Genomic DNA, 25,193 nt, shown 5'->3' on the forward strand with positions numbered 1-25,193 from the left:
CGTAATTTCGAACCTCTTCTTTGATGACGATTGTTGCCTATTTTTGTTCTTATTTCTTAATTTCTGTTATTCTTGATTTCTCACCCTGTTCATGCTCTTCTGGTGTTTTGTGTTGTCGCTACCGCGCCAGGAAAGCCATTTCGACCATGCATTGCCATGTTATTTTCCATTCTATAGGTGTGCTCCATCTCTCCTGAAAGTTTGTAATTGATTTACTGAACCATCCTGTATTTTATTTCCAATGGGTCACTCGTAAAAATTAATTTCGAATTCTTCTCTTTAGTTCGTAATATGCAGAAAGTGAAAGTAAAATTTCAACAGCGTTGATACAGCACAAGATCAGTAGAAGAAGCTCGCATGCAAATATTAAAAGGAAATAAACGCTGCTGTGTGCTTTTGACATCAAGTACTGCTGTCTTGAATTCAGACTTTTTTGTGCGTATTAATGCATATCTCAAAGATCTCATATACAGCAAAATCTGTTTAAAGAATCTGTATTACTCTGCACAGCGATTACTGAATCAAAGTACCGTCGTCTTGGTTTTTGTTTTCATTCATCACTCCTGCTGAAATTCTTTCTTTTCTGTTGTTTGTTCAATCAGTTCCGCATAGCTCAGATGAGATTTTCTTCACTGTGTGCGCTTATCAAATTATGTCGAAAACAATCAGAAACATGGAAACTTTGCCGAAAATACACTTAATTAGACTGCTATCAGTTTATATCTTTAAAAAGTTTTGACAGAAAGAATACTCAGAAAAGAAATACTAAACAATTTTCTCATTTTTTATCACTACACTTTTACTTTTATTATTGAGAAAATAAAACAGATTGTTTCAATGTTTTATTTCCATTTAACTGAATTCCTCCTCCGTTTCTGAATTTTAATGCATTATTCGTTTTAAAATACAGTTCTAAATACGGTAAAGTTCACTAAAGCTGAATTCATTCATATTCATTTTATAGAATTTAACTTTCTTTAGTAGTATAAATTAGAATCAAACCCTAACAGACTTGGAGCGAATTATTGCTTGGTCTGAAATTAACTACAGAGACTTGAGGAGACTAAAATTAATTTCTTATTAAATCAGAACTTGAACATAAAATGCACGTCTAGTGCTTACAGTATTAGCCACCACTTGTGGCGAGGAAACTTATAGTAACAATAAATTTCAGAATTCAAAGTAAGCGAAGTATTCGAAGACTATACAATTAACTTAAATGTTTAGTTGACTTAGAAATTCTCACCGGCGTACAATTTAAATGACGAAAGCTATAATGCAAAGCCGAATAATTTCAATCTCATTGGAGTTGGCAAACTCTAGTAACGTGGCCTAGAGAGGCAGAAACACGCTTAGTATTACAATTCAAAAATTTCATCTTAAATGCTCTCTAACTGATTTACATATCAGGTGAAAAATTAGAAATAAAAAATTACAGTAAAGGTCTAATTAATGCTATCTGGTTAATTAAAATAATAATCCTACACTGTGCTTAAAGCTTTATTATACTAACTATTCTGAATAGAATGACAATCGAATCAATAGTTAATAATTTGTTAATTGCATTAAAATAACTAAGGTTTTTATCACTGTTAGAGTAGGTAAATCAAAACGCGTAAGTTATATTTTAATATATCATTCAGATTCTCTTACGTTTGAATTTTATCCTTTATCTCTTGATTTCAAATTCACAATCAGTTGCTCCAAAAGATTACATTAAGTTGCTCGCAAAATCCTTGCTGCTTTACCATGAACATTTATTCTTCATATAATCAAAAGCTGATTATTAAGAGAGCTATTTGCAACTTATATCTTTTGATGATGGTCTATATAATGAGAGCTCATTTCAGTAATAGAACTTTGTAATGATGCTTGATTTCAAACATTAGCTACATAGCTTTTTATTTGAAGGAAATAATATGATGCACTTTAGCCTTTCAGAGACATTGGGAGAAATATGCTTTCAGTTTTTAGCAGACAATTTTCGCTGTGATAAGAGGTGTTAAAGAAATACGCCATACAAATCCCACAGCCTGAATTTGCAACATAACACATATTTTCTGACGGAATTCTTGATTTATTTTTCTACATCCAGGCAATTTTGCTGGAGCCTAAAGCAATTGTGAAGGGAGGTGATCTTTATCGTCCATTTTGCAATCATGAAAGAGTATTGTTACGTGCGTACGGGTTTGTAATAGGTTAAATGCATACAGAACCGATAACAGCTAATTTCATTTTCTCCCTCAAAAAAGTACTTTTTACAGTTCTGGAAGTTTTTACACTAAAGTACTCGTACAACTCTTCTGCGACAGAGCACAGTCAGAAGTTACCACTGCAAATTTACTAAGAATGTTGACCACAATACAACAAAATTGCGTCAAAAAGCTTTCCAGTAAATTCGATTTCTCGAAACTGCTGGAAGGCATTTACAATTATAGTTACAAAGGAGCACATACAGTTACATAGTTGCCGAATACATAGGGATCGGAAATTTTGGGCACTTATTTTGTATAGGTGTGTTAGACTTTAAGCTTGTTGAACGCCTATATGTATATTTCAGTCATCTTTTTGGTAGCGTTTGAACGTAAAGTTCAACATTTTTTTAAATGCGACATATGATAAACAGACATTTTGAACAACTGTTGATTGAATTCGTTTCGTTGTTACCGAATGTAATTTAATACAAAACAAGCTGGAGAAAATATTATAAAATTCAAAGTAAGTTGCGTGCAAAGATATTACAACAAGGCAAAGCTCATTACTTATTTTATTTATTTTTCTTCAGTTATAATTTAATAAACACAGTGTACATTATTTAATCATAATATACTTTTGGATGTCATAGTCTACGATCATATACAGAGAAGTGAAGCAACGCACTATGTACAATAGCAACACGAATCAATGAAACAATAATAATAATAATAAAAACGTAATGAAGTCTCAGTGAATTGTACGCTCACAGTATCTGTATGCTCGAGCACTCAACAGCGTCAAGTACCGTTATGGGACGCAATGGTAGGAACGGTTAAAATTGGAAGAGTACGTAATTTATAGCCAAAATCTTCTTCACATGTGGTTCTTCAAAATGCAGCACACGTATTCCTTCGTGTTCTTGGTCAAAGAGAGAAAAGTCAGATGGAGATCATTATACTAAAATCAATGATATCAGTGGGAATCGATATAAGTCATTAGCAGTAAAGCATGCTGGGAATTCGGTCAATGATCCTCTTTTTTTCTGCTAGTAAATTAATATAACAAGGGATAAGAATATATTAAGCATTTACTAATAGCTATGTAATGCGTTATCTCATTTAATAGTCTACAAAGACAGCATAGCATTTTAGTTTGTGTAATATTTATGGTTATTTTAAATAGCAATTTAAATATGTAGAGTCTTGAAATTTTTATCACTAGATTGAGCATAACGTCTTATCTTAAATGGAAAATATTTCTGCAACACAGTAGGTGAAAACAAAATGAAAAAAGAATTATAAAATTAAAAAAAAATTACAAACATAAACATTAGCTATTACAGTAAAAATAACTCATTTAACAAACCATTACTGAATATTTTTAATATGTGATGAATCTATTACTTAATATCTTTATGGCTATATTTAACATGTGATAAATAAATTAAAAAAAAAGACCTAAATTCATAAAATATTCATTTAAATTTGTTCCTAAAACTATAAAAACTATAAATTGAATATGGTAATTTTATAAATTTAGTTTATCATGAAACTAAATTTCATAAACAAATTCAAATATAATTAATTTGATTTCTCTTTGTTCTGAAACGATATTTCAATGTATGCAAAAGATAAAACGTTCAGATGAGTATAATATTTTACCGATATCAGTTAGTATTGAATATTCCGAACCGGTATGGAATATAACAGTCCGATTACTAAATGAAAATCCTGTTATTTGCTGAATACAACATGTATTTTATCTTAAACCTCATATATACAATTAAAGTACAATTTTTGTTTTAGGGGAGTAAAAATTTCCTTCTGTACATATTTATGCGAGACTTTTTAGCCAAGTCTTTATCCATAAATCATCTATTAACAGTTTCATCTACTAATTTCAAAGTATGATACGTAAAATGTTGAAATTTGATAAATGAATTTTGTTTTGGAGGAAAAAAATTTTATTTTACATTAGGACTAAATGAATCATTATTAAAATTGGACTAATAACAAGAGTTCAAATAATAAGAGTTGTTATAAAATGGATTAATGGGCATGTTCTTAATGTTGATGTTAATTAAAAATATAGATAAATAAAATAAAATTATTTCCCTTACGAAAGATGACTGATGCATAATTACATCTATAAATTCTGCAATATATAGAAAAGTAAAAAATGTAAAATTTCATAACTATGAAAACGGTACGCTTCTTAAGAAAGAGACTTAATAATGTGCGTCTAATTTGCAAGTTTTTTATAGGTCCACATAATTTTTTCCCTTTGCATTTACCATACTAATGGATCTAATATTTTATATTAAATGTTTAAAACCTAACTGCCATAGGAAGTATATTAACTAAATAATTCACATCATTTTACCGAAATTTATACGTACAGTAAGTTTCAGGTATAATGAATATCATACAAAAATTTTTGTTTTCAGTCATTGCATTCGGTAAAACCAAACAAATCCCGTGAGCTATCGAAGGACTGATATAAAGTTAAAATTATATTTCTGTTATTTGTATTAAGAAAATGATGATTTGATATTCTTTCTCTGATTCAAGTGAACTTTTCCAACTGTTAGTTTCCATTGGGATTGTTTAAGTATTTAATTAAAAGTTTAAAGTTTAAGTCTTTTGTTATTTAAAGGCTTTAAAATTTATATATTTTAAGAATATTTGAATTACCATTTAAAATTTAAATTATTTCGCCCTTTTCGAAATTCGAGCTGAACTAATAAATCAAGAGCAATGTCTACTCTTACGTTATCAGCATTTGAAATAAAGTTCTTTATTGCCCACTACAAATATAAATTACAAGCAAACTTTAGTTATCCGCAAGAGCTAGGTCTCAATTTTAGTCGTTTAAATTGTATGATTGGAAAGCAGGTTCACTGCTAAAAATAATAATGATCACTACTTTTAACAAAAGTTCTTAAGGTTTGTATTTTGTGTATTCTCTTAATTTCCCTTAAAATTGCTTAAGCACAGGCAAGACGATTTTTAATATCAAACAGCATGATCGTTAAGGTTTCAGAATGCTGCTCATGACTGAAATCCGGAATTACTGCTTACTTTTGCCTCAAATTCCCATTCTCAAATAAGTTTCTCATATCAGAACATCTAGGCTCTCTAATTCACAGGCTCTTAAGAACCCCTTTCGGTGAATCTGTTGAAGATCACTGATGCTGATCGTTCATAGGACGTGCGATGACGATTAGTCAGATCTTTATTGAGATCATAAAACTTGGTTTTCGCACGTATGCAATGAGATTTCTTCTTAACCATTCTTTTGCTATCATTTTCAATAATTCTGAAGATTTAAGATTAATTCTTACTTCGCGGTATCTGTAATAAAAATAATTCATCCCACATACTTCTAAATACTACTTCTTGTTGTTCTTTCAATAAATATAATCTTTGTTTTAGCCTTACATATGTAGCACCATCTTCTAAACTAATATTTAACACATATAAAAAGGCTTTCACTCTAAACCAAAATTTACATGGTTTTAATTAACTTGGAATGTTTAGTCTTTTCATAAAATACTTCTGACTAATACTTACATTTCTCTCCTTCGTATAATATTTTCTTGCACAAAATAAAAAGGTCTCTAATCATGTCGCTTCTCACAGCACTTAACATTCACATACACACAATCGGTTTATTGTGTAACGATTTCTATGTTTAGAACTCAAATACATGAATTTTTGCATAAAATTTAAAAAGATTTAATTTTAGCTTCTTTCTCTTTTTAAATGTTTTGTTTTCATATTTCTCTTGAATACGTAGCTTTTATTTTTCTTTGCTAATTATTATGTATACATCACGCAAAATGCAAAATCCGCGTTTGCTTACCGTTCATTTGTTTTCTCATCTCATGAATTATCACAGCAGATTCAGTTCTTGAAGTTTATAGAGAGGATCAGTAGGTGCATAACATGAAGTTTAATTCAATATTCATCGACGAAAATATTGCTAGAAAACGTTTCTTTCAGAAACATCGAGAAAATTTTGCAAACTATGCATGTAAAATAAAAATACTTGTGTTATAATAAGTAATAATTTTACAGACTGCAGTGCAAAAACTGTTCAAGTACTGGTCACAGATATACTATGCCATCACACAATTTTTTGTGGCAATACTACTCAAGAACTTATCATTGACATACGGAGATTTGAGAGTTCTTGAAACTTAAGACTGTTACTCACATGATATGCCTTGGTGTTCTTGAAAAGAGATACCACTTTCTACAAGGTAGAAATCAAATATTAGCTTACGCTAGGATCCCTCGAATGAAACGCGCATATGTAATTGCGAGTAAGGTGAAAAATAAGATAGTGCAACTAATGCTATTGTAGGTTAATTCAGTACCTTATATAAGTATTTCATCTGAACAAAAATAAAAAAAAAATTAAAAAAAAAAAAAAAAAAAAAGAAAAAAAGAAAAGTCCTAAAAGGCATAAAGTAGATACGCGATATGCATAGTAATCTTATTCGTATAACAAACTCAAATTGTTTTCTTTTCAGTTAACTAATTACAAGCTGAATCTCTACAACCTAATAAAACTCGTATGTAAATACTTAATATTAAAAGCTATAATTTTCACAAAATGTACCAATAAAAGCAATAAACGAAGAAATTATTTTAACTCTGTCGTAATTAATTTTATTTCTTTCTATTTTCCTAATTCGTTTTCTTACGGGGAGCACATCCCTTTCGGCTTCAATTACATATATCAGAACAGTTGGTAAAAAAATCCATAAAAATATTTAAAATATTTACTCTCGCATTCGCCCTCTTGTCTAATCTTGCTAACTTTATTGAATGGAGAAAATTTGCGAGGCATTTACCAATTTTCAAAGGAAGGATTTAAAAGAAGAAAGTGACAAATTAGAACGTGCATAAGAATAAATGTTTTGATTTGGCTATATTTTATGTTCTAAAGAAGACAGTTACATTTATAACATTTCTTAGTATCCTTACGACTTATACGCTATACTCTACCAATAAGCATTTGGACAACAATGCAGATGTCTATAACTGCGGTCCTGATGTACGGTGCGCCCTTCGCCACTAAACGTTGCGCATGAAACAACACTGGCAGTCGCACTTAGGATGCTATGAAATGGACAGCTATTTGATTTTGGGAAAGGGTATCACAAAAATGACTGATCCTTAAGGGACATATGTAGCGAGCTTAATTACCCAAATTCGACAGTAGTCTATGTGATTCAGAAGTGGAAGGTGAATTGTCGAAATGTGCCTAGAGTCGAAAGACCCACAAAACTGGGAGTTAAAGACCGATGGATGCTGTTCAGAGAAATTCGAATGAACCGCACCCAACCGATGGCCCACATACACCACGAGTTTCAACAGGCAACCTCGAGTGTTGTTTCGATGAATACCATCCGTAACAGAGCACATCTGCTTGGATTTCTCGGTCGTGCTGCCGCCCACAAGCCTTTGATCCCGAAGTCTAATAGGGTTGCTTATTTAATATGCTGCAAAGCACATCAACAGTGAGCCGTTGATCGGTGAAAAGGGGTTATCTGGAGCAAAATATCAAGGTCCACCCTTTACCGTTCAAAAAGCAAGGTTGGATTTGGCGACTGCCTGGAGAAGGCCTGTTGTCAGAATGCATTGTGCCCACAGCAAAGTTCGGCGGAGATGGAATTATGATTTGGAGGTGTTTCTCCTGCTATGGATTAAACCCTTGGTCCAAATTCATGCTAAACTCAACGCCAATGCCTAGTGCACTATTTGAGATGACAGCCTGCTTCCTGATTTATAGCTGTTTTATGGGTTGGACACGTTACTTTCACGACGACATCGCCAGCTGTCATGTTGCGAGGTTCTTCATGGATTAGTATGGTGACAATGGGGTTAAACGAATGAACTGACCTGCCCAGAACTCATACCTGAATCCTGTGAAGAACCCGTGAAATGAGTTGGATCGCCGAATTAAGGGATGCAACAAACGTTCAATATCGGTGAAGGAACTTACATGTCTTCTCCAAGCGAAGTGGAAGAAAATACCAATAGCCGTCATTTTAAGACTTGTAAGCATGCCCCGGAGGATTGAGGCTGTAATTACCAGCCGTGGAGGTTCTACCAACCACTGAATATGAATAAATTTTGTTTTTCTTTTCTATCACAGGTGTCCAAGTACTTATTTGGTTAGTGTACTTCGCTATCTGTCCTTACCTTGCATATTATTTACTAAAAATCAAAGTTTCTAAGCCATATACTGAAAACACTAGCAGTTAAATACGTGAGGAGGAAAATAGGAGAATACATACTGATATAAGAACAAAAGTGTTATTATAAACAATGTTAGAAACTTAAAGAAAAGTGTATTCTAATGTAACGTTTGCAAAATTATTATATTTTAAGTATATCATGTTAAAAAAGCTAAATGTGCTTCAAGAGTTGAACTGATTTGTTTACGCATTTCTCATTTAAGTTATTTAAGGAGAGAAATGAAACGCTATGAAATTACAATGATTGTATATATAATAATTATACCTTTAATAAAAATGTTTAATAAAATGTTTAAAGTTGATAGTGATTATACAGTTAATGAAACGGTTTAATAAAATGTTTCCCAATACTTTTATAATCTCAATATTTGGCAAGTTACTGTGATTCTGCGGTTATTTCTTCCAACTTTGTTGAAATAAAACTATTACTTTACCTCATTCTGAAACATTGTACCATTCAGATTTCATTTTATTCAGTTTATTTTTCTTCATTTAAATTTATTTTGATGCGAATATGCTTGAGCCTTGTGATAGTAATACCTGCTGTAAAATGACAATTAGCAATGGGCACTTAGACATTTGGTACAGAACGTACCAAAATCCAAATAGATTTATATGTTTTAATGGCAGAAAAATATTGGTGTTTCTGATCGAATAAATTACAATATGTTTAGCTGATATTAGTTTTAATTTTCAAATTAAATGTAAAAGAAAATTCCTAAAATGTTTGGAAGTCAACATTGGTATCTAAGTTTAAGAATGACTTTTTAACACATCAGACTACTCCTTACGACAATGCACACTTCTAAGAAATCTCTCACTTATTAAATGAAACAGGAAAAGTCAAAAATATAAATAATTTTTCCACACCTTTTCTCTAAGATTAAACGAATATAGCCTTCTTGCATTAATACATTAATATAAATAATACAAGTAAAATAAAGAATAAAAAATATGACGAAAAACGCATTTGAAAAATTGTAATAATGGGAAAAAAATGAATGTTTTTTTTACGTATGTTTTCTTAATATATTTTCGAGTGGACTGTCATGATAGTAATAAAGTATTGAAGTTTGCAATTTTCTATAACATATTATTCAAATTTGTAATTTTCTTAAGTGAAACAAATGTCAGTTCATTTTTATGCTTTTCAAACAATAAATATATTATGCATCACGATGAAATTTCTTTCAGGGCTATGATTGAGAGCTGACATTAAATTATTTAAAGATGTAATGAGTACGGCAATGAAATAATTAAAAACTGAACCATACAGGAATTAAGAAGTCATCGTGACTTTTGTTTCATTCATTCGAATCATTAATAATCCTGAATGTTATATTTTAATCTAATGCGTAGTTTATTCTTTGGTTAGGTAATTTTAATTCAGAATGATTCATCAATAGGATATGTAACCTCTTGATGCTCTTAATTGATGTCAACTCTGTGAAATGAGGAGAAAGATAGCTCGTTTTCTGCTGGTAATATCATAGTTTACCATTTTTTAAAAATCAGGGCTAGGGAATATGAAATCTTCATCATGTTGCTCTTCTTCTTTATCATCATATTTGTATAACAATTTTCGCGACTTGTAATTTTAGTGAAAAATTTCTGAAGGGAGGTTTCAATTACCAGGAATTAGTCCATGGAATACAGCTTTACAATAAATTAGTATATCACAAAATTTTGTTTCCAGGACACTCGAAGAAGAATAAAATGATGAACTTAAGAGTTTCTGGGAAAAGCACAAGATTGTGATTTGTAGAAAATATCTGTCTTTCAGTTTTTTCTTGTTCATTTTAACTATCATAAACTGTTGATTACTATTTGTTTATGTATAGCTCTGAACAATTCTGGTATTTAAAATCATGCATTTCTTTCACACAATTACAATATAGCACATTACATATAAGATTCAAAGTGACACAAAAGGAAATCAATAAACTGTAAGTATGCACACAGGTAGAAATTTAAGTTCATTTATCTGCTGTTCAGTATGGTTCATGCCATGTTTATAATCGCAGATACGAATATTTTTACAAACTTCGCAGCGAAGTTCTTGTAAATCGAGAAATCCAGTTTGTTTATAATTGCGGTGATATTCAAAGTAGCACAGTTTACTATGTTCTGCAGTGAACTGTGAAACTGAATTATTCAACAATGTCACTTTTGAATCGTCTTTCGCTTTTTGGTTTGAAGTGGAGCGTAAATATCAGTAATGTTGCAGTCATCCAAGAGATGGCGCTGTCACCTCGAAACAAAAGCTGTCAGAACAAGGAAGAAAAGGAAAGAGAAACTTGGACTAGATGAAGATGATGTAGAAATATTGGCATCATGTTGAATAGCAGCTGGCCTTTCACCTGTAAAGAAAAATCAGGCATACAATAAATATTACAAGAAAGAGTAATTTCAAGTTATTTATTCTTAGAAGATGTAATTCTAGAAAACTATTATTAAGATGCGGTTTCAAGAAGTAACATAAGCATATCTAAAAGATTATTAAATCTATAAATAATTTCAACTAAAAATAATAACAGCCTCAAATTTCAGCCACTCATAAAAACTTGAAGCAATATAATGAATATTTTGTATTTTTAATAAATAAATGAATTACCTAGTTTTTAATTAATATTAAAATGTAATGTGTTTATGTCAAATATTGCAAAATATTATATGAGAATTTACTTCAGAAGACGTCAATGAATCCATGCTTCCCTACATTTAAGTAGAATAACTTATCTCTTAATATTTCATCTATTTTAAACAAACAAACAAAAAATAATACTAATTTAGTGCAAAGTCTTATTTTATGAGCTAATTAAAATAAGCAATGCTGATCACTAGAAGCTTTAAAAATTATATAATTTTAGCCCAGAAAAGACTATTAGTCTCGAAATGAGGTTTTGCATCGAATCGCTAACTCCCAATCACATTATGTTTCGGCTACGAGGGACTTGAGGTCGAAGGGGATAATTCTCAGAGCCCGCACATATCCAGGAAAGGTTACCATTTTCACTTACTACAAAGTCTTGCACGCCAAACAGTAATAGATTATTTCTCAGACTTGGTTCACGTGATCCTTCAGAAGCAAAACTTTCGTCTGATTGGTTGATCTCTACGTGGGACAGAACTCCAGCCTAAACATTTTAAGGGAGGTTTCAAAAAATCCCGCGTAGCCAGGACATCATTTATGTAGCTAGGCGGGACTTCGCTTCCAGCGAAGCTCTTTTTTTCTAGCAATCCTTCCGTTTAAACCAGTACTACCAGAAATCTCGTTTCTCAGAAAAGTCCCGTCCAGCAGGGACCGTCGCTTGATGTGATAACCTCTTAACTGTGTCGTTTCACTTTTTATTTGGGTCTTTTGAAACTCTTCAAAATATAAATATTTTCCTTTGAAACTGAATCTGTCTGTTGTGGATTAACAAACTAAGCTGCAGTTCTTAAAAATATTAGTTTCTTACATTTGAATCGGATTGATTTAAAGAATAAAAATGCGTTTAATTTATGATATATATAATTAAAAATATTCAATATAACATTATTTATGTTGTTATAATTTATTTCATAATTTGTAAAAAATTTTTATTAACAAAATGAACGCTTTAAATGCGAGCAGTGTTCAGCACCGTTAGGAATAAAAAAATTTAGCTCCAGCGCGCCATACTATCTATCGGAAATTCTAAAGAAATGCTGTTTTTAAATATTTTGTGATTTCTCTATTGAATTGAATTTTAGATGACGTAAGTGGGAACAGCGTGATACTTAATAAATAAAAATTCATATGATAAACTAAATAAAAGATATACTGACATGATAAGCTTAGAAAAATATATGCTAACATTTAAAACTACATCGAGGGATTCTAAACATATGCTGAGTTTAAAAATTTTGTGATATTGCTATTGAATTGCATATGGGGTAAGTGCGGAGAAAAAATGCTTAATAATAAAGCTAAAACTACACCTGCAACAGGAAAGAGTACTAGTAGGAGTGAGTGCAACAACAGACTGATAGACTGCGAGCTCCGCGAAAGCGTAAAAAAAACTTAACAAGCGCTTTTAAGGAACCGTTTAAACCTGTAAAATTTCTAATTTTTATCATTTGTTTCAGAAATTGTACTAAAGGCTAGATATGTACAATATAAATTATATATAAATTTTGCTGATGTTATGTGTAATATATCATACCTTCTTAACTTTTAGAATAAAAGTGAAATTACCATTAACAGAGTTTGAAAATTTTGGATCTCAGAATTTATTTCAGGTGACAATTCGGGAAGTTTAACAATGAACAAATTCAAAACAATTTATTTATAGACTAAATGGTTCGGTTTTAAGGAAATATAGGATTTCAAACGACATGAATTAAACAATATTTAAGTCTCAAAACATTCCATGTTTTGTTTAAGAGTCATTCAAGAGTTACGTTTCAGAACAGAAATGGAAACTAAATTTATTTCGTAAGTTACCTTTAAATTACCAAAGATTATTTTAGAAGACAACATATGCATGAAAGGAAAAAAAAATGTTACATATGCAAATGTCCTTTTATATAGAAATTTAAACACCACTCATCATTGTAGCAAAAAGCTAATAAACAACGTTTTGTAAATTTATGTAAATATCTGTGTTTATTAAATTATGAATTGGTAGCTAATGCATTTTTGCAGCTGTTTTTCTTGTTTTTATTTTTTTTAAATATTTCTATTGTAGTGCATTTTATTTAGAGTTTGCGTTCACTTACTATGTTTTTAAGTGTTTAGTTCATGTATTACATTACAGATCGTTTGATTCGGAGTAAAATGATGCTTTAATTGTAAAGATAGTTCGGGCAGAACCAGACTCTAAACCGTGGACTCATCTAGGCGCTTTCTTGTCATATTGGTGATGCTTTACTAGATTGCAGAAACACATTTTTGAAACCCTGGCAAATGTCGTTCTCAAAGCTTCCGAAAGTGCCTTGCCCTTTGATGAATCTTATAAACAGAAGACAGTGAGCGGCCATCAGTTGATGAGTTGAATAGTACTCTCCGCTTGGTTAAAGACTCTCTGTATGTTTATATTGAGAAGCTTTTGGTCGGTGATTATTGCTTTGGCCTGAGGATCTGGCGATATGGGATAATTTTAATTTGTTCTGCAAGCGATTGCGAGACATGGCACTAGTGCCAAGGTTAATTTTGCATTATCTCTGTTTTAAACCTTCGGCTCTATTTACAGCTGATTATGCTGCTAAATGAGGTGTAATTTACTTCAAGAAAGATAAAAATCTTCATTTTCATCTGACTTAGTTATTTACGTAAAATTAAAAACATGCAACAATATTTAGTGCTAAAATGTCAAAATATTCTAACCACATTTTGCTTCACGAAATGTCTGTTAACTTCAGTTTAGTTCATTCATATACATTTTACATCACCATCCTTAATTAGGCTTCTAGTAGCTTTCTTTCTAGATAGACCGTGGATATGCTATCTAGAGTTCCTCACTTCATTTATGAAGTAATGTTATTTATATGTCTCTAACAGTGTTTAAAATAGCGAAATATTTAGAATACTTATCGTATCGAACGACAAAATTATTCATAATCGACACATTCTCTATAATCAGTCACTTATATTTTAATCTTGTATGGAAATAATTATTTACATCTTGTCTGATAATTTTTGTCATTATGATCACATGAAAGCATGGAGAAAAGTGTTTCTCTGCACGATAATAGAAGGAGAATGGACAAAATAATTGAAATTCATGGCAATTGGATATATTACAATTTCATAATAATTTTACTTAATATTCATTGAACGGTTCGTTTAAGTTGTGGAGAAAATTTCAAATGTTATTCCTAGCATAGTTGGAAGTTTATGCCTCGTATTTGACGAAATGTAATAATGTAGAAAATTTGTGACATATTTTATTTGTGACATATTTAAATTTACATATTTAATTTGTGACATATTTAAATTTACATATTTAATTTGTGACATATTATATATGTGACAATTTGTGACATATTTAAATTTTGTTGTCATATCATAGGAAAAAGCAACCACTCAGTTAACAAAAATTAGGAACAAGCGAACAAAACTTCAGAAATCTTCCTGTTCTTTATAAAACTTATTTTCTTTCATATGAACTGAAAAACAGATATTTTCTTTCACATACGATGTACTTTTTAAAGTAATACGAAGGTGGAATACTTAAAAAGTAAGCTGTTGATTTTTTGATTTTTCATGGATCTTTGGGCTCTTTTAGAACTAGCAACAATTATAAATTTATGAAATTTCAACTTTTATGCATTGTAAACAAATGCCATTTATAAAAATACTATGTAACTTAATGTATTTAACTTAAAAAATTAAATATTTCTGCAAATGAAATGCACTTTGCATAAACTAAATAAAAATTATTGTTTAAACATTTATTGCACTTAAATGCAATAAACTGAGCAAAATATTATTGACTTAAAATTCATTATTGCTGACAAGAACATCTTTTTTATAGTCTTCCAAAATTGTTTACCTCTTGCGTTAAGCTACCATGGTGTTCATAATATAAGTAACCAGGGTAGTTTTGCCATCGAGCAAGATGTGGGATATTTCATTTACCTTTCGCATGGACTCACAAAAAGTTAGTTTCATGAGAGCTGTTCTTAATTTATCTTCCAACAATGGCGTTTACAATAGAGTTTATTATAAAGCTGGAAATTTTAAAGTGACAAACTTGTTTTTTAATAATTTAAATCTTTATTTCATTTTAATAAAGCACCCATATAACGCATAAATATCAATTATATTCCGCATTAAGTTTAAATTAGATAAGCACCATTTATGTAGCATTATTGTAATTTAATTTGCCATATATCCAATCCGTAATTTATATGAACATTTGCAGCACTGTTATTAAATAATTCAATATATTTCCAACCACACTGATTAATAACTTTAGTAAGAATAATTGTTTTAAATTTTGTTATATGAATATATTTTAAGTACTATGCGATAAAATTAGACATCACAAGAAATTTCCCTTTCTTTGCACTGAGAAAAAAAAAATATTTACAAAAGTTTTGAAAATATTCACAGGGTATAAAAATGAAAAAAAAACCAAGCTAGAAAAGTAAGAAGCATAAATTAGTATAATAAAGAAAGTTTGATATTATACTGAGGGTCTAAATAAATCCTTTTCGATATACATATGTCCTTCCGAAATACATAGCAGCTTGTTCGTTGTGCAGCCTCGTGATGAAAATGTTAAGTGTGTATAGTCTGATGAAACTTGTACGTTAATTTCAGTATAAAACGAAATGATTATTTTAATATTATTTTAAGATAAGTGTAATGTTTCTCATTATTATATATAATTGCAAATTATATAGCAAAATCTTTAACCGCAAATTTCATAGTTAATTACATCGAACCCTTTTATAGACATTAATTCCATAAACGACCATCTGTGAAATAGGCCATTATTTCTGGGAAGTAAATGTAGTATTGATATCTCCTCTCTACTACAATCACTTTCAAATAAAACCATAATCATCTTAGAGAATCCAAGAGAGGCTAACGTTGTCATTAGTGTCAGTACTGGACAGTGGACAAGTATCTTCGGGTCCGTGACACTTAGCCGAAAACCATTTAGCCGACGGGACACTTAACCGACACCAGTTAGCCGACAGGACATTTAGCCGACACGGACACTTAGCCTACAGGACATTTAGCTGACACGGACACTTAGCCGACAGGTCATTTAGCCGACACGGACAGTTACCCGACAGGACATTTAGCTGACAAGGACACTTAGCCGACAGGACATTTAGCAGACACGGACAGTTAGCCGACAGGACATTTGGCCGAAACAGAGAATTAGTTGTCAGGACATTTAGAGCTACGGGACACTTACCTGTCAAGACATTTAGTCAACAGGTTACTAAGCCGACAGTGACGTTTAACTGACACGTACCCAAAAATTATTTAAACTATGAATTACAAACTTTTTCGACTACTTCACAAGTTCAATATATGAGTCATTTTTTTCACCTATCAGTAAAATTTATTTTTCGATTCTTAAAGATCTCATATGTGCTATTAATTATTGTGTTAATTTAGCATTGTTTGATATGTATCGTGCTGTTTGGTGTACATTGGCCAAATTGAAAAAGCGCTGAAATTTCTCGAAAATGAATAAAACAAAACCTTAAAGAATATTTTACTTCTAAATTAAACATTATGCACTATTTTACTTCTAAATTAAACATTATTCACCTATGTAAGTATTTTAAGCAAGAGGCGTGGTTAATAAAATGTTACAGAATTTTATCTCAAGAATGGTGGCATGAACTGCAAATTATAGAGGTCACAAATAAATTATACCTTTGCTTGTCTTAAAAATTCACTTTTTTAAAAATTTTTTTAATAACAAAATGAAATATATTTGCTAAACTAACCCTCACCACTATATGTTTCCATAAAAAGTATAATTCAAGGATAACAATAATTTTTCAAGCGTAATTCTTGTATAAATTTCTTTACTTTAGTAAAACGGTAAAAATTCTAAACGCAAAACTTATGAACTTATTTTTGTGTACAAATAAAGTAAAATTAAATAACACTGATAGCATATGATGCTTTGAAACAAATAAGGTAAAATGAAACAAGATCTGATAATTTTCTTTGATTTTATGAGCATTTTCAGGCAGTAGTTTTTAAAATTATTATAACATAACAAGACGATCATTTATTTGATTATATGATCATTAATTATTAACATTACAAGATGATTATTCATTTTAGCAATTCATAACATTCGGAGCATAAACGATTTTGAGTGTAATGAGGAAAAAAAAAAAAGATAAACTCTGGAAGCACTCAGCAATATAATTTTATATTACGCCCAAAGGAGCGTTTTTGTAACGTTTTGCGTGTTACCTTTATTTATTAAACATCATGTTCTTCGCAAATAAACCACAAAAAATTCAATTCAAGAACAATATCACAAAATATTTGAAAATGACATATCTTTAGAATTTTCGCGTTGGAGAATTTTCGCGTTGAAATGTTATTTTCTGTACAGGGTTGCCATTGCTTGCTTTGAACTCGTTGAGTTTGTTAATCAAAACTTCGTTAAAGTTACAAAATATGAAATGGATTAAAACAAATTCGAAATTAGGCCTTGCTAGTGCCCATGTGCGGGTGGAGGATTACGTTATTAAAAATTTTATGGTTCTAAATTCTGTTGTTTTTTTCACAGTGCGAGAGAAACATACGTGCATTCATGCAGATTCTTCATTATTTAATTTCTTTAAATATAATACAGGGCGCTAATATTTGGTGGCAACAGTTTGCAAAGTGAAACGGACATTTATAGTGAAACAAAGTAAAATGCCGTTTCGAAACTAATAGCTTTTCCGAGCTGCCGCCTCTTTGGGCTGATAAAATAAATTAACAATAAGTAAGAAAACTTATGCAGAACTAGACATAAATTAAAAAAAAATAATCACTATAAAATACTAGCACAATTAATTATTACAGTCAAATACAATTTTTAACTTTATAATAAATGCATAAAAATTATTAAAGTGTTAAAAGTGTTAATCACTATAATGTATTATGAAATATTATTGAAATAAAACTTCTTTGTAGAATATTATGCTTTAATATTCAGATATAATTTTAAAAAAGCAGTACAAATAAGAATTTTAAGCAAAAACTTTCAAAAATCCCTTTTTTCAATTTCAGTATTTTTTACTTTTTTTATACCAATAAAAGCATAAAAATTGTAAGAGAAAATTTTTTGCTTGAATTTTTCTATTAGTTCAGATTTAAAATATTACTTTTAAAAGAAGGAGATACAAATTTCCTTACAGCATAGGAAAAGCTACAAAAATATCCAGACCTGAAAGCATGCAACAGCTTTATAATTATTTAGAACATCAATTATGCTTGATAAACATGCTAAATTTTTAAAAATCAATCTCAGTTTCAAAAATAAAAATATCTAAAAATTCTAATTTGTGAAATGAGGTGCTATCACCAGCTTTTTCTTGAAAATTATACGCGCTGCATACTCCTCCGGATATGGGCAAGGTGACAGCGGGCAATACATCAAGGCAAGGGAGAAAACCCATTTGGGTTGGTCTATTTCTTATAAGGTCCATGGATACATATTAAACAATGCTAAATTAACACAATAATTAAAAGTATATATGAGATCTTTAAGAATCGAAAAATGAATTTTACTGATAGTGAAAAAATAACTTAAATATTGAACTTATGGAGGAGTCGAGAAATTTTGTAATTGATAGTAAGTATGAATAATTATTGGGTACGTGTCAGCTAAACGTTACTGTCGGCTTTGTGTCCTATGGATTAAATGTGTTGATAGTTAAGTGTCCCGTAGCTAAATGTCTTGACGGCTAACACTCTGTTTCAGCAAAATGTCCTGTCGGCTAACTGTCCGTGTCGGCTAAATGTCCTGTCGGCTAAGTGTCCTTGTCGGCTAAGTGTCTTGTCGGCTAACTGTCCGTGTCGGCTAAATGACCTGTCGGTTAAGTGTCCGTGTCGGCTAAATGGCCTGTCGGTTAAGTGTCCGTGTAGGCTAAGTGTCCGTATCGGTTAAATGTCCTGTCGGCTAAATGTCCTGTCGGCTTAGTGTCCCTGTCGGCTAAATGTCCTGTCGGCTAAGTGTCCCTGTCCGCTAAATGTCTAAATGTCTTGTCGGCTAACTGGTGTCAAGTGTCCTGTCGGCTAAGTGGTTGTCGGCTAAGTGTCCGCGACCGAGTATTTTCTCCACCAGTGCAGTCTAGTGACACACAAGATCACTTGGAATATGTGAGTATTTCGTCATGGGTTTGGTTTCTGCAAGCAAACTAGTACCATGGGGCTTCCAATACGAGTAAGGTATTTTACAAAATCAGATTAGGTTCTCGCATACCACAATCAACTAATCAAACAAATTCTTTGCCGTGAATCGCTTTTCTAGCGGTGAGAAGTTTTTGCAGATCTCACTTTTCGCTGGCTGCTTCCATGAAATTGTGTTAAAAATCTCCGATCTCTATCATTATTCCGGATTTCTGCATATTACATTTGCTGGCAAAGAACATTTACGGTACGAAGAAAGGGACAATGAAGTGCCATTTTATCATCTCCTATAATTTAAAATTTTTGTCCTCCACTTTACGCTTTTATTCAAATGTTCACTTACGGAAATGTCAAATACAGAAAATTCTTCGTGGCGGAATGGACAAATCCGTGTTGTAGGATTTAATTCAAGTGCCACTTCTGATTTTTCACTTTTCACTTCATCGATATTTGAGCTTTACGGAAAACTTTGTTCTCTTTTTTCAGAAGGAGAGTATTTTCTTTGTTTTATTTGAGTATTTCTGATTTATTATATCTTAAAGGTACGTACATCATATTTGTACGGGCGCGCTGACAACGGTTTTCTTTGCTTTTGATTTTCTGAGTACGGTAATTGTAAATAACGCCATTTCCCAGTAAACTATAATATTTTATTTGATTCCTTGAAGTTCTCCGCTTCTAAGATTTCAGAGAATTTTCAGGTGTTCTTATTGCATCATTTGAGCTATTAACACTTTACCGACCGATCGCCCATTTATCGCCCCGGCTTTTTATCATCAACGCCTACCGACCGATAGCCTATTAATCGGATTTTATTGTCAACGCCTACCGACCGATCGCCTATTAATCAGCTTTTTTTCACCAACGCTTACCAACCGATAGCGTATTAATCGGCCTTTTTTCGCCAACACCTAGCGACCGATAGCCTATTGGCTTTTCTTCGCCAACGCCTCCCGACCGATAGTCTATTATTCGGCTTTTTATCGCCAATGCCTACCGATCGATAGCCTATTATTCGGCTTTTTATCGCCAACGCCTACCGACCGATAGCCTATTAAGCGCTTTTTTCTCGGGACTACTGAAAAATAGCCTATCAATCGGTAGCCATGGCGATAAACAATTGCCATTTGCTATATCATGTGCATTTTATAATTAGTATTGAGGTACATTGCTCACTTGCGTTAAGTGCGTTGCTTCGTAAACTCTCACGTTTTCAGAACGTTTTTGAAAAATTTACCGCTCAGGATGAGCGAAAAAAATGGTCCTGGAGAGTTTTATTTAGACGATTTATCAGATTATCCTGACAGTTATTCAGAACAGGGAGAATCTGCGGCTGAGCGGCCGGTCAGACGTGCTTATGCTGTTGAAGAGTAGTGGTCGGTAAAGTGTTAATAGGCCCGTTCATCTCGGAATCTGTCTGAGTCAACGGCACAGAAGGTGGAGGAAGTACAGACTCACCGGGGAGGGAAGACACAGTTTCTCAACATAACGAAGCTAAGATTGTGTAGTTGAAAAATCTGAAATTCGTGAACAGCATAGCCAGTAGACATAGAGAAGTGACCATAACAATACAGATTCATTCCACCCTAGTATAATAATTGATAAGTCACAGGAAAACAAACACGAACTGATATTTAAGTCCATCTTTTCACTCAGTCAGCTGCATATTTAAGCATGCGCAACTTTACCTTACCTGATTGGCTATGATTTAAACTCTGTTCCACAGGAGTGAACGAATCTAATCATTTTTATTATTATGATAGCTATATCACCGTCTGAATGCTTCATAAGAGGACTTCTTACCGAATTTTCAAACTGCGCATTATATTATTTAATGTCCAAATATTTTTCATGTATATATTTTTGGGAACCAATCTGAAAGAGTGCTCACCCAGCATTAAGGACGTTATTTTATTTTTATATTATTTCACGCAGTTTCTCATCTAAAAGAAAATATTCTAATATTTTTTTTTTTACAATAATGATTACATATATGCCATATTTGATTTTATAATACAGGGAAATGATTTTATAATGCCAAGGAAATATTTATACAAATAATGGTTTTCTGTTACATCATATTTTATTTTAAAATCCGTACAAAAATTCAGCAGAAAAGCCAAATAGGAAACACTGGAATAAAAATATAGAAATTAAATATAATTTGAATATAATTATTGATATTTTGCAGAGTAAAAATATAAGTGAAATAAATTATTTTAGTCCATCGCATTTATTACTATTACAATCTAATAGCTTGAGTATCTCCAGTAGTAATAATTATAGTATTAAAATAATTACCACAGCCATTTATCTGTCTAGTATTTACTCTTTAATCTGTTTGATGAGGATAATAATTACATGAATGTGATATTTAAATGTTACTGGCGCAGAGGAATAACAATACTTGATCAGTATTATGGCTAAGAAGTTAATGACCGTCAGTCAGTTTAAAGGAACGAAAGCGGGAACATATTCTCGGAAAATCGATAAAATGGATCATATTAATGTCCTGAAAATGGATATTCGAAAGCATATCATAACAAATGATTCCACATGAATAATTTAATTCCTTTTTATTAGCTTAAAGTAATTGCAATATAAGTTAAAGGCGTTTTGAATTACTTTTATCAGCAAGAGACCGCTAACAAAAACAAAATTTGTATTTAGCGTTTTGAGGCATTTACTTTCATGAATCGCCAATAGTATGTTTGACAATGTCTATTTTGACAATGGTGTCTGCATATGCGTGGCCATGAAAATAGGCATCTTTACGTTACGGCATTTTAGCTGAGTGGAACTCGTAATGAGTCCCAAAACTACTAACAGCCGTGAAGCGAAGTATCGTTTTTGTCCTTAATTAGCTATAAAATCGTGAAAAGGTTTAAACAACCTTTTTATTTAAAAAGAATTAAGAATATAAATGCACTCTCTTGTTCTAACAATATCAACAACAGCTCGTGGTGACTTGACTAAACAGAACAGTAAAACTCAAGTTAAAATGTCCACTAGCAGTCGATGACTACACAATTTAAATATACTCGAAGCTAGCTCAGTAATTCTAACCGTATGGTAAAAAATCAAAGTTTAGGCAGCAACATAACGCAAAGCCGAATAATTACAACTACTAGAGCTGGGAGTAACTAAACATAGCGTGCACGCGCAGGCCAGGAACACGCTCTGTCTTAAAACTCCAAAAAACCTCAGTTTAAATACTTGCTATCTCATTTGCATTCTGGTTAGGAAAACGGAAAAGAGAAGTTATAGCAAAGATCCAGATCATAATAATTGGTTTATTTAAATAATAATCCTGCAACCTTACATGGTAAATTACAGTGAAGAGTATCGAAAAACTACATATTTTGAGTTGAAAGCTTAAGTTTTCATTTGCTTAAAACTTAAGAACAAAATGGTCATCTCTGTACGTTTAAATTTCAGACAGCGTTTGGCATACACGTGACCAGAAAAAACTTCCATTTCTTGAAGATATTGCCATTCGACGTTTCATTAAAATCTTTATCTTTCAAATTAAATGCGGTACTTTAATTAGTCATGTAAAATATTTAAAAAGCAATGCATGTACTCCTTAAAAATCTGAATTTTTATTTTATCAAATTAATGTAATTTACATCTGATATATCTATTATAAATTTTGCAAATATTTATAAAGTTACTTTAATTAATAAGAGATAGTACACAGCTGTGCAGCTAATAATCGGTTACTAGTCTTCTAATGAATTTTAAATTTCATTTGCTATTCAATTATTTTTTAATTGGTGAAACAATTTTTTTGATTGCAATCATAAAATAAAAATAATTACTTATATTGAATAAAATCTTTCCTTAAATTACGTGTATAAAAAAATTTAAACATTTCGATGATTCTTTGGACACCAGTTGAAGACTTGAACGTCATTAAAAACTTGCACCTTTCGAATACAATCTTCTTCAGATTAATCGAGGTAATATCGGGAATAACCTCCACAGTGAATTAACAATCACAAATAATCTGTGGGAAAGGCAGCCGAGAGATATGACTATTAATGCTATTAGTTTGGCCATGATTCAAATCCCAGCGAAGAAGCCTGGAGTGTAGAACGTTTTATGGCCTTTTTCTTTGTGTATCATGAATACGACCCAGCTTCCTGTTAACCCTTTGCGGCACAGTGTGTTCAGACAGGACACACTGTGTGCAATTTTTAGGTGTGTCCAGAATTTTTAGGTGTCCAGTGTAAAATTTCCTACTGTAAGCACAGAAAAATTGAATGAAAAAGGATTTATAGGTTACTGTAGGTTACTCTGAGCCTTCTTTATTTATAGTATCTTTATTTATAGTAGGTGGCAGCTCAACAGAAACCAGTCCATATATTTTAGCCATGTTTAGTTTAAGACCCTCATTTTTTAAAGAAATCTTCCAGATGTGTTTTAGGGTATAAAAGGAATTGTTTGAAAAGAAATTTCTATGTTACTTTTTCGGCTGTATGCTAATCTTCTAATTCTATATTAGTTTTAAATTTTTACCTTTAAATCTTGCCTAAAATCAAACGGCGAACCCTAGGTGTACCCAGACCGGGCTCACCGATAATCTAGGAAAACTGAGATTCTGTATTTTTTGTTTCTCCGCATCTCATCGGTCAGTTCATTTACAACAATGCTCGTTTCAGCACTCTTTTCGAAGCTCTATTCAATCAATGTGCCCACTTTGGGCACACCCACAGAATTAAACGATAAGTGCTATCTTCACAAAATTTTACTTGTGTGCTCTTCTAGACCTAATTAGACTGCTTACCTTTTTTTTAAAATCAAAACTCCAACTTTTAAAGGTAGCTTGCCGGAAAGGATTAAACTGACTTCCACTAAGGCATCTCTTGCCTTAGGCAGACAACCCTCGTATGCTTTGCTAAAATCCAAATAATCGAATGCAACTCATACAGTATTGTAACTAATGGGAAATATTATTTACAATTAGCCTGTATATTTAGACAAAATTAAAGTAGGAAAAAATAAATTTTTGTTATGCAATTATATCTGCATTCAAAACAAAAATAATACAATAACATTAGAATTAATGAAACTCAGTTTAGAATGGCCTTAAAGAGCAATACTTGCAAGAGAATTTCAACAATGAACTCGAGCAAAAGGATCCTTAGAACTTTTCGTTTTTAAGCAGAATTCATGTAGTAGATATCATCTGCTATTTTCTCAAGCATTTCTCTTTTAATTTTTGTATTTTATGTGGAAAGTTTTGCTTTATATTAAAAGGCTCATGATAACAAACTTTCTATCATTTTTCAATAAACAAACTGAACCTTCATTTTAAAACAGAGTCTGGTTAATCCTCAAATCATTTAATTTATCTCCCATCAAACGGAAGTTGATTAAATAAAGAGACAGCAGAAATGGATCCGAGTAAAAATTCGTTGACCATAGAATCGAATTCCATGCTAGCAAGGTTTCTACCCTTTAAAATAGTCCTGAGTTTTCCTAAAAAGAGTACTCTTTATAGATGAGATTATAAACCACAAGATTTCAATTTATTGGTCAATATTTATTACAACCCTTTCAAAGTAATGCCCTCCTAATGCAATGCCCTTGCGCCAGGGTTTTTCTTCCAATTCTCAAACAAGTTTTTAAGTTTTCATGAAAACCTGAAAGCGGTGCCGAATTTTCACAAAAGTAAATCGAAAGCGGTGACCATGAAAAAAGAATTTTAGATCGTTTTTTTTTTTTTTTTTTTTTTTTTTTTTTTACAAATTCTTTCACATAAATGTCCTAAAGCACACTGTTAACATATTTTGTGCATAGTTGACCATTTGGCAAAGTTTGTGATGCACAGCAACTTGTTAATCGAAGAAAACAGTCAAATTTACT

At 31.5% G+C, this 25,193-nt stretch overlaps 1 protein-coding gene across 2 annotated transcripts in view; it reads right to left on the minus strand.

Annotated features, from left to right (window-relative positions):
• Positions 1-2,748: 2,748 nt before the first annotated feature.
• The window catches only part of LOC118182690 (zwei Ig domain protein zig-8-like), a 428,387-nt gene continuing 405,942 nt past the window's right edge, over positions 2,749-25,193 (minus strand). For both annotated transcript variants that reach the window (XM_085818891.1, XM_085818890.1), the window contains exon 4: positions 2,749-10,827. In XM_085818891.1, coding sequence (XP_085675017.1) covers positions 10,715-10,827 — 113 coding nt within the window. In that variant the 3' untranslated portion in view covers positions 2,749-10,714. The remainder of the gene's footprint in view (positions 10,828-25,193) is intronic.

Source organism: Stegodyphus dumicola, chromosome 6 (genome assembly GCF_044657685.1).
Source record: "Stegodyphus dumicola isolate Sdum_Otavi_A_Nest chromosome 6, ASM4465768v1".
NCBI lineage: Eukaryota > Metazoa > Arthropoda > Arachnida > Araneae > Eresidae > Stegodyphus > Stegodyphus dumicola.